Raw genomic sequence first — 10,997 nt, forward strand, 5'->3', positions numbered from 1 at the left:
CTGCATTCATTTCATGTTCATAATGGTCTTCTTAGTCTTAACATACTAAGAACATAATTTGCATTGTTTGATACTCACCCTTGTTTAAGAGTGCTTAACATCCTCAAAAACAAGGAATGGTGAACTCAGGGTTAACATCCTAAGGTGAACATATATCCATCATCTTAGCTTCCAATGAGGTTTTGAATTATTTGTAATGTTCATTTATTCATTCGCTCATTCGTGCATGCATTGCATTTGCACACAGATAATTGTACTCAAGAGGAGTTTACATATCTCTTTTTTATCTTTGGTTATTTTTTGTTTGTCTTCAAATTGCCCTAAATTACTCATATTTGTCATTATCGAAAGAGGGTAGATTGTTACAACCATGTAGGTTAAAAAAAAACTATATTAGCATAAGACATATGAAGTTTTGTGTCATCCTTTAGTCTTAATGCAATGGTTGACTGGGAAGATATGAAGAAGACATACAACTATCCTTATAGTAAAGACAAGTGATCATTAAGCACAAGACAAGTTGATCAAGAAAGCAAATCCTTTGGTCAACACATTTCCAACCACACATCATATGTACCAAGACTTAAAGCCATCGTCTGAACCGATGATCATTTGCGTGGTCAGTAATTTTCCTCACCTCCAATCCCCAAAGTCACTCAGGAAATACAAATCAAGGGAAAGCAATTTGTGTTGTCTGAATGAGTATCTCCAAACACAGTTGTTTTCCTAACGGAAGTACAACTCCAAAATCATGTGATTTTTTAGAAATGCAGGTGAGTAAAGTTGCTCTCTTTAGATGATATATGGAGACCTGATATCCCAACCATCAAGTTAAATATAAACATATCGAATGGTAAATGCTAAAGGTTCAAGCTAAGACACTTATATTGCGGGTTCACTAGAGTTTCAACCCAATATTTATTTATTTATTCAATCATTGCGTACACACCATGTTGAAGCATTAATTAGTACACATACATCGTTAGATGAAACCATTACTATAGTACTTCCTAAGATAGAACATAGCATTACACAATATCTCAGCTAGTAATAAATTACCTAGCTGGACAAGTACTGTGTCATCCACGATTGGAACCGCGACCATGCGAGCTGAACTGAAGCTTCATCTTCATCAGGCAATCCCATGTTCTTCCTCCTATTGATTCCTTCAGTTGACCTGTTCATGAATGCATGACTGTTGCCAGGGTATATGTGTACCTCATGTGGAATTCCAGATGCCTTCAACTTCTCCTCCAAAGCCTTGGCAGCCTGCATGAGACATCAATCAATGTCAAAACATCATTTTTCTTGAATCATCAAAGAGTTTACTTAGGATGCAAGAGAACAGAAAACAAAACACGGTTAGAGGATTTGTTATTTACAAAGCAACTGAATTAAATTTAGGGTCATGTTAACTTGTGCCCTAAGAGCACAAGATATGAAACTAAATGCAGAAATGTTATCTTGGAAATTGTGCACTTATTTATATTAAGAGCTTAAAACCTTATCTTTTCAATGGAACATTTATTTTTTAATTCCATTTTTAGATCAATGGAAAATAGGATTATAGGAATGATAGAAAGGTTAAAGCTTATTGAGGTTTTGCTTATTTGGTAAAACTCTAGGCATTCAAGATGGGGAATTCTCAACCCTCCCCGAATGTGTGAACGTTCCCTTTTAAGAGACAGCTCATGTCGGGAAACTGGAATTGTCTTAGGGTATGTTTTGCTTGGTAAGGAGGGTGAATTATAAGAAGATGAAAGAATAAAAATGATGGATGAAAGAAAGGAATGAATGTAAATTGTTGAAGCTTGAAAGAAAAGATGAATATGCATGAATGTTGGTCTTGTTGCAAGTAAGATAGAATTTCGAAAGATCAATGCAAACATTCTCATACCGTAACATCTGAAAAGCCAACAAAATTGTCCAGCTCTCCAAAGTGAGCCTGAACAGGAGCCTTGGCTTGAGCAGGGTCTGCAAGTTCAGAAGAAGGAACTCCATAGAAAGCTACAACAGCATCAACATGCGGAACCAAGACAGAGCTTGCAATTGCAAGAGCACCCCCCATACAGAATCCAGTTACACCAGCCTGTCAAAATGAAAGATAAGTTCACATTTAGTTTAACCAATGATTTACCTCTAATTTAAACAAAATTAGGTTTTTTAAATTTAGACAACTAACCAAACATAAACCAATAATTGAATAAATAGATTGAGTGCACATTAATCTATGAGGACTTGAGGATCTTAACAATCAAATTAATATTCACCCATGCTCTCTACCGACAATAATTACCTTAAGTCAATAAACTCTTACTTCCAAACTACATTTATAAACATTGCTGTAAATGTATTGCTGTTGCTGGTCTACTGTCATACTCAAATAGTTTGAGTAAGTCTTTACATTGTTAGTGATTTGAATAATCCACATCTTCTAGAAATTTAATATTGGACTCCTAGTTCATCTTCACATTAGTAGGTTTGAAAGTTGTGAGCTGAAACTTTTCTATTATTCTTGTAAGGCTATAGCCACATAAGTTAATAAAATAATGTCAAGTTTTTATTCTTTCACTATTTTGAGTACCTACTAGCTTCATTATCAGAGATCAATGATTCTGAAGTCTGAACAATGTGATCAAGGCTTCAAATTCATTAGGTAGGCCATTGAGTATAGCTTCGAGATGATTGCAAAAGGAGACTGGATCTCCACCGGAGAAAAAAATACTGATAATAACTTTTATTCGTTGTAGATAATTGGACATGGTCAGTAAACCCTTGGAGAGGCTTTGTGCATCCATGAAAGTATTTAATCGAATCTTAGAGGGACGAGAGAAGTCACACAAACAATAGGAAGTCCTGTGTTGTCACTCGAAATATGTTGAATATATGCGATTAAGATCGCAATCCTCTTCAGAAAGGAAATGTGGTGTGTTTGAAGATTTAACCACAAAATTTTGGAGTTATGGTTCTCGAATCACATCCTCATTCTACATTTTCCATGGAAATAGGTTTTCTCAACCAATTTGATGTTGTTTAAGTGGAAAAAAGTGAATGAAATAAATAATGGGGATCAATATTCAGAGAAAGGATTGTAGAAGGTTGTCAAGGTAACAGGTCCTAGAAGACACTTATACCATATTATTAGAGAATGTATTTTGATGAGAATGTGCAGGATAGCTATAGAAAATGTGAAAGTTATAAACAGAAAGTTCGAGACACTGAAATTCTGAATCTGCTTTTGTATTTTCATTGCATTGATTTGAATAGTTCATGAGGCTATTTATACTAGTATATGAAACTCTCAATATGCAGTTGTTATACCTACAACTTTAATACAGTTAGAATTACAGCAATAAGCTCACAACTTGCTATAGTAAACTGCAATGCAACCACGAGAGCAATCTAGAACGCACACTGCTAAATATATAAACCTTGGCTATGCACAAACACACAGAGAACAATTACAAAGCATGTTTTAGGTAAACAACAACAGTAAGATATATTTAAGATATCATAAGATATTTTATATATCTTCCTACATACTCTCAAATTAAAACTTACTAAGTTTTAAGCTTGTTGCTCAATTACCCTTTAAGAACAAATCAACAGAAACAAACCTTCTTTGAACCATTTGCTTTAAGCCAGTCAACTGAAGCATGAATGTCCTTCACAGCACCTGGCCAATCAAGACCATCCATCAAATGCTGTGCTTCTGCAACATCCAGACCAACCTTTCCTCTATACAGACTGCGGAAAATGGCAAAACCAATCACACATCATCCAAATATAGCATATGTCACTGCAGAACAAAGATTAAATATTTCTAGGTAGCACCATTTTCTTACTCTGGGATAAGAGCTTTAAATCCACGGCCAAGTTGAGAAATCATAGCAGCGTGGTTTTTAATTTCAAAATCCACACCCCACCACTCCTGGAGCACTACAATTCCAGGAGCATCGTGTTTGCCAATGACGTATGCATCAAATGTCTAATCATCAAAAACAACAATGTTATAATAGAAAATCAGCAATGAAGTTCCACTGCAGGTAGAAAACATGGAAACCATGCCTGATTACTTCACATGTTTCTGATTTTTCATTTTCACTTCAACTAATAAATATAACACAACACAAATCCAATATTCTCACACCATTTTCTTTTACAAAATTTGAAAACATATTTAGCACTCAAAAATTTGAAAATGTCAAAACTCAAAACATTGTTTTCATTGTTTCTGAAAATGCATTCTCACTAACTAGCCTTCCATCTACTCTCTATCACAATCATTGTTGTCAATGGCGGAATACGGCAAAGGGTATTCTTCATATAAACACACCATTGTGGCTACGACGCCGCCATGGTGGGCATCCTTCGCAAATTGGATATGGCTTTTGTCAAAAAATCTGCCACGCCATGACCACCATTTAAAATGATTGACTACATTTGTCTTCCATCTACATTTTTAAAATTTTAAAAATGAAAACATATTTTAGTAATCAAAAAAAAAAAAATCAAAACTTCATCTCCTACTTATGACTCAGAAATTTGAATTGAATGACATCTTATCAATCCAATCTAAATCAAAACTTTATGCTGCAATGTAAAATCCACATTTAAGCTGCATGCAAATTCAACTATGATCCTAGATCACTATCAAAAATCAATCAGAGTGAAATAACCTAAGTTCAAACTCAAATTCACTGCAATCCAATCACAAATAATATTAAAAAAAAAAGTCAAGGATAATTTTTCGGATGATTATTCATTACCATAACACATTAACAATAAAAAAATCAAAACTTTTCTCACTACAAAGGCTCAATAACAATCCCAATTCAAATTCAAAATCCAATTTCCAAAAACTAAAAAAATTCCCTTTAAAATGAAACTTTAATTAAACCCATGATGATGAAAGAAGCAGAGACTCACTGTGTTATCGTCTCTTTGAATCTGGATTTTGCTGAAAGGGGCAGCAGAGTCAGCCATGGAACGAACTGAGAAGCGAGATGAAAAGGGTGAAATGGTGTGAAGAGGTTTTGTGGCGAAGAATTTGGGCGCAGATGATGTTATAAATCTCAGCATTCCTTTTACTCACAAGAGTGTGTAGTTTTAGTTTTATATGCGCAAATGGGTTAGCTGCAATAGTCTATGTGCACTTGCATACGAGAAATGATATTTGTACAACTTTCTCTCTCGTATTCCTCGCATTATGTTTTTATTCTCTCTTTCTTTTTCTCTCTTTATTATCTTTGACCATGATAAGAGAGAATAACAAAGTTGTGTACCAAAATGGTTATTAAAATATCACTACTCCTTGCATAGAGTAACAAAGTGAGAAAAAGAGTAGGACGAAATTTTGATCTCTAATTTAATGGGATGTATTGAATTGGGATTTTGAAGGATTTTAAAAGATTTTTTAGTTTTCTTCAAAAAAAAAACACTTTTTAGTTATTTCTTAAAAAAAAAGACTTTTTAGTTATAAAAAAATCTCGAGGTATTCAATTAAGATTTTTTTTTTGGTACAAAAGAGGATCAAGCCCAGTTCAATCAAGATTTTAAAAGATTAGAAATAATTTCGATGGTATTCAATTAAGATTTGTTAAAGAATCCAACAAAATCTAGTGGTATTCAATCAAAAAATTTCACAACTCAAAAATTGTCTCTTGATATTCAAAAATGTATAAATTTCAATGAATTATTTGGTATAATGGATTTTGTGAGACTTTTTAGTTGAAAATTTTGAAACTAAGAGTCTGATACTAAGACCTCATATTTCTTAAGACTCTTTTTAATCCAAATATATGTTACTGTTGACACCCTCTTTCACTTTTTCCCTTTTCTTTTCTGAACACAACTCTTTCACTGTTTTTGTCTTTCGTCATTATGTCATTTTTTTTCTAGATTTTTCTGGTTCACTCTGTTTTTACTTCTCGACGAAGTAGTCGTCGAAGAACACATTATTTTATTCTTTTGACTCAAGATCACTTTGCTGCATGTTTATTCTATTTTTTTTTTTCCTTACATGTTTATTCTACTCCCTCCGTTCCTAAATATAAGTACCATTTGCATTTAATAAAAAGAGTGCTTTGATATAGGGACGGCGGGAGTATGTATCAATACTTTTTTTTAAAGAATAAAATTTTGATTTTATTATTATATATTAGTGGTCAATCTTATGAATATTGTTATCGTAAATTTAAAAATTGTATCAATTTTATTTTTTTTTATCATGTAAATCTTTGATTTTTTAATATCTTTGTTCATCCACTCTTGTAATTTTGAACTTTTACTAAAATTTGACAAAATCATTTTAAATCTTACGAATTCTCGCAAAGTACTTCCAAATCTTAAAAGTCTATAAGTTAAAATCCATCCAAATCTTAGAAGTCTTCTACAAAAGTCTTGAAAGTTAATACATTCCTACACAATCTTTTAAAATCTTCAAGACTTTTTTTGTCAAAATATTTTTTAAAATCTCAATCCCAATACATCCCCCTAAGTTGAAAACGATATTTTTTACACTTTTAAAGAATTGATTACATAAATTTCTATGCAATAATACTATACTTTCTCGTCCCATATTAGCATTTTTAAAGGACCAACTTATTACAATTAATTAAATCACCTAATTGATACGAAAAAAACTTAAAAACCAACATGATCAAATTAAATAACTAAAATAATCTCTGGAGTAATTTAGCTTAAAACATCCTTTCACAAGACCACTACATCTAATGATTTGAGAAAGAAAACTTGAAACACATTATCCATCCCCAAGCCAAATTCCACATTTTTCTCCTCTTAGGATTTTATACGACATTTTTATGATAACTTTTTTTTTTTGGAATACTAAAAATAATCTAGTTAATATAGAGCTAGTTAGTTATAGTTTTTTTTAAGAAAAAAAAATAATTTTCATCTATATCACTTCTAAAAATAGTACATCCGTTTATTACATCTTTTTAAAAAATCAGAATCTAAAAAAATAAAAAAAAAATAAAAATAGCTTCTCTTCAAATGAGAACATGTTAAGAGTAGCTTCTCAAAAAATAGATTTTTTAGTTGAGAGAGAAAATAAAGATCAAAAGATTAAACTAATTTTGTAGCAAAAAATCTTTTTTATACAATTGTATCCAAACAAACTAAATTATTTATAAAAGACAGTGATTTTTATTACAGTAAACAAACACAAAATAAATATTGATTTTTTTTATTATAAAATCTCTAAAAAATAATCTCTAAATTATTCAATGTCAAAATCACTTTTTTATTTTAATATGTAACTAACGGACTAAAAAACTCAAATTTCTCTATAACTTTCTTTCTCATTCATTCGTCGAGCAGGGGTGGTTTTAGATCATTTTTTGACCTAAAATCACCCATCTACATCTTTTTTCCTCTTTTCTTTCAATCTAAATAAGTGGGTTTAACATATATCGAGTTTTTACTTTTGTGTTTTTGTGATTTTGTCGTCTAATTGCGGCATTGTGTTCTTAGTTGTCTTGTGCGACATTTGATTTCGCGTCTTGTCGCGATGTTCATTTAGTTTCTATTGAAGGATTGACATCAGTTAATTACAAGTTAAATCAATGATTTGAGCGTCAACGTTGCAGATCCGGAAGCATGAGAATTTCGGTGACTTAGATTTTATCATATTATTTGTAGACATTTTGCCGTTGTATGCTATTAACTTTGATGTTGTTAGTTTGTTTGCAGATTCATCCTTTACGTTTTTAGCGATGTTTGTATCTGTTGTGATGTACTCTATCAATTTGAATAAATGAATATCGTTTTTTTTTTTTTTAAAAACAAACGAACTCACGCACAATACCACAAATCCAGCATTTTATTAACAAAAAAAAAATTTAGTTTCTTGTAGGCCAAAAAACTTGGGCGCAAAATTTCAGTTCATATCAAATATTTGAAGTTGCTTTCTTTTTAAGCCAACTCCCGCTATATATTATCATAACCTCTCCTTCTTTTTAAGCCAACAACTCAATATTTCAATTTTGAAGTTGCTTTCGCCCTAGCCGCTGCCAGCCACCTTCACAACCTCCCTCCGGCGTCCGCAAGTTTTTCCCGACCACAATGGTTCGACACTGATCTACTTTCTTCTTTCTCTTTAAAATCTTGTCGAGAAATTAAATCTTAGGTTTTTTTTTTTTTACTTCGGTGCAGGTTATCTCCGGCAACACTCCGTACACATCCGCCACAACATTCATAGACCTGTCCCTCTCGAAGGAGCTTCTGAAGGGACTCTTTTTGGAGATGGATTTTCGAAAGCCTAGCAAAATTCAAGCCATAAGTTTGCCAATGATTCTTGAACCTCCATATAAGGATTTGATCGCACAAGCACCTCATGGTTCTGGCAAAACCGCTTGTTTCGTACTAGGGATGCTTAGTCGTGTTGATCCGAATTTGCATGATCCTCAAGCTCTATGCATTTGCCCCACTAGAGAGTTAGCTATTCAGGTTTGAAGCTTTTCTTTTAGGCCATGTTTGGATAAATAAATTAGTTAATTATTTGATTTTTGTTTATTGTTGTGTTTCGTGTTAGATCTTCGAGGTTCTTCAAGAGATGGGAAAGTACACACGCATTAGTTCAAAACTTGCAATTCCTTGCATGAGAAAGACCTCAACTCCACAATCGAAACGACCACCCATTATGTCTCAGGTGGTTATTGGCACTCCTGGCACAATTAAGAACTGCATGATTTATAAAAAAATCGAGATGACGAGATTGAAGATTCTTGCATTTGACGAAGCTGATCAAATGTTTGCCAAGGTAAATTTTGTATTGGGAATTATTGGAGATATAGTTAGATATCTTTTTCTATAGTTCTTTTGGTGTGAATCGGGTATCCTCTGCGCTCGTAAAGACTAAATCTTCGAGTGAGAGAGGTCTTCTACGGGTGGCAAAGCTATAACTAGTAATTACTTCCAAGTAAATATATAGGACATACTAGGTCTAGGGAATGGTTTTGATTTACTTAATTTGTCATGCATTGGTTTGGTTGCTAAATATGATGGTTTCTTAATTTACTTAATAACCGTAAAAATTTGTTGTTGCAGGATGGATTCAGAGATGATTCTATGAGGATAATAGAAAAAACACAAAAGTTCAATTCAAACTGTCAGGTTTGTTGATTCTCTTGCTTAGTGCACTTGCAAATATTGAATCTTTTTCTGCTTGATGCTGTTGTGTTACACTGATTATAATTTGTGCATGGAGTGGATTGGATAAGTTGTCAATGGGGTGTCATATTGCTAGACTAAAAGGCCGCCCACTTATAGAACGCTGAAAATTATATGAAGATACAAGCATATGAAAAGATAAGTGGACTAAGGATTGGCTTGTGTTTTTGCAGGTTCTCCTTTTTTCTGCTACATTAAATGACGCTGTCAAGAATTTCGTTACAAGGATTGTTGCGAAGGAGCATAATGAAATTTTTGTGAAGAAAGGGGAGCTATCTTTAGAAGCAGTGAAGCAGTACAAAGTGAATTGTCCCGATGAACTCGCTAAGATTGAAGTGATTAAAGATTATATATTCAAAATAGGAGAGAATGCGGGGAAAACAATTATCTTTGTGCGCACTACAAATAGTGCGAAAATGTTGCATAAAGCTCTTGTTGATTTAGGCTATGAGGTTTGTTCCATACTAGATGCTCTTGAACATGAAGATAGGGACAAGATGGTCAAGGAGTTCAAAGATGGTTCGACTCGTGTTCTTATATCAAACGATGTTCTTGCTCGAGGCTTTGATCAGGATCAGGTGCTCATTTGGTTTCTCTATCTATGCCTTCCCATTATTTGTCCATGTATCAAATTGTTTTTTATGCATCTTCCATCTTGTTGTTTAGGTTAATTTGGTTATCAACTATGATCTTCCACTGAATTACAATGCTGAGTTCACCTGTGGCCGTGAACCTGAGCTTGATTCTGAGGTGTATTTTCACAGGGTTGGTAGGGCCGGGCGATTTGGGCGCAAGGGTAAGTTTTCAAAACTGTCTGCTTAGGTGAAATTTAGCATGTTTATTATTCTCACATAGTATAGTATTCGAACAATTTCGTCGTTGGTGAAAAATACTAAGTTGTGTTTTTTCTTACATTTGTTTCATTTGATTGGACAGGTGCTGTATTTAATCTGATATGTGATGAAAGGGATGAGAATTTAATGTCAAAGATTGAAAACCAGTTTTGCAACCATGTCACAGAGGTATATGCATGCTACTTGATAATGTACTTGGATTATGATTATGATGATCCTTGCAGCATGATGTAGAAGTAGAACATTAAAGATAAAACATTCAAAATTTGCAAACTTTGAACACTTAATATGCATGTGCAAAGGGTTATGACTTGTGACAATATGAATCTTCCATAAATCATTTTGTTAATTTCACTGTGGATGTAGGTGCGACAAAAATGTGTTGAAGACTATAAAGATGCTTTCAAGAAAGCTGGTTTACTTTACTGATGATGTGAATCTCCAAAAAGGGTGATGATACTGTGTTGGACTCCTGAAGATTGGTCATACATATCTATGATTCTTTATTTTATTAACATGGATACACGAAGAGTTCTAGTATCTTCAGTTATTTGTTTATGATACATTAATGGTTAGAATATGATGTAATTATATATACAAAAATGTTTTATTTGGTTTGTGATGGATTTTCCTACTCCTTGTCCCTAATCTTGCGTCTTTGAATCTATATACTTCTATATACTATATATAAAAGTTAATGTCCATTGAATTTACCAATTTGCCCCTAGGAGGGGCATTTTGGTAATTCAATTATTGGAGGGTGGGTTTTTTTAGGGTTGGCCTATGAATTTCCATTTTTGCTCCTAATCAATTTTTTTTAATTATTTTCTAATTTTTATATTTTAATAACTTTTAATTATTTTCCAATTTTTATATTTTTAACTATTTTTCAATTTTTTCTCCCAAATTCAGTTGCTTCTACATTGTCGTAGTGGGAGATTAAGGTAT

General features: G+C 32.9%; 2 protein-coding genes across 2 annotated transcripts; one reads left to right on the forward strand and one right to left on the reverse strand.

Moving 5' to 3' along the window:
- Window positions 1-867: 867 nt before the first annotated feature.
- On the reverse strand, window positions 868-5,089 carry LOC146929815 (alpha/beta-Hydrolases superfamily protein). The gene is made up of 5 exons (XM_085701549.1): window positions 4,930-5,089; window positions 3,846-3,988; window positions 3,618-3,747; window positions 1,898-2,089; window positions 868-1,269 (listed from the first exon to the last, which is right to left on the reverse strand). The coding sequence occupies exons 1-5, from the start codon at window positions 5,080-5,082 to the stop codon at window positions 1,060-1,062; spliced, it is 828 nt and encodes a 275-aa protein (XP_085557675.1). The 5' UTR covers window positions 5,083-5,089; the 3' UTR covers window positions 868-1,059.
- A 3,179-nt stretch (window positions 5,090-8,268) lies between these two features.
- On the forward strand, window positions 8,269-10,683 carry LOC146929816 (DEAD-box ATP-dependent RNA helicase 38-like). Its single transcript, XM_085707412.1, has 7 exons — window positions 8,269-8,472; window positions 8,558-8,785; window positions 9,073-9,138; window positions 9,369-9,773; window positions 9,862-9,991; window positions 10,132-10,217; window positions 10,416-10,683. The coding sequence occupies exons 1-7, from the start codon at window positions 8,269-8,271 to the stop codon at window positions 10,476-10,478; spliced, it is 1,182 nt and encodes a 393-aa protein (XP_085563538.1). The 3' UTR covers window positions 10,479-10,683.
- The last annotated feature ends 314 nt before the right edge of the window (window positions 10,684-10,997 follow it).

This window comes from Medicago sativa, chromosome 4, assembly GCF_051527215.1.
Source record: "Medicago sativa cultivar Bolivia chromosome 4, Bolivia_mono, whole genome shotgun sequence".
Taxonomy (NCBI): Eukaryota; Viridiplantae; Streptophyta; class Magnoliopsida; order Fabales; family Fabaceae; genus Medicago; species Medicago sativa.

What these genes read in the sequence shown, in the direction of transcription:
- LOC146929815 (XM_085701549.1), bottom strand. Translation starts at nt 5,082, where the DNA reads ATGCTGAGATTTATAACATCATCTGCGCCCAAATTCTTCGCCACAAAA. An exon ending in TTTAAAGCTCTTATCCCAGA is followed by an intron (nt 3,748 to 3,845) that starts GTAAGAAAATGG and finishes CATTTTCCGCAG; the next exon opens with TCTGTATAGAGGAAAGGTTG. An exon ending in AAGCAAATGGTTCAAAGAAG is followed by an intron (nt 2,090 to 3,617) that starts GTTTGTTTCTGT and finishes TCATTTTGACAG; the next exon opens with GCTGGTGTAACTGGATTCTG.
- LOC146929816 (XM_085707412.1), top strand. Translation starts at nt 8,269, where the DNA reads ATGGATTTTCGAAAGCCTAGCAAAATTCAAGCCATAAGTTTGCCAATG. An exon ending in CTAGAGAGTTAGCTATTCAG is followed by an intron (nt 8,473 to 8,557) that starts GTTTGAAGCTTT and finishes GTTTCGTGTTAG; the next exon opens with ATCTTCGAGGTTCTTCAAGA. An exon ending in CGGGCGATTTGGGCGCAAGG is followed by an intron (nt 9,992 to 10,131) that starts GTAAGTTTTCAA and finishes TTGATTGGACAG; the next exon opens with GTGCTGTATTTAATCTGATA.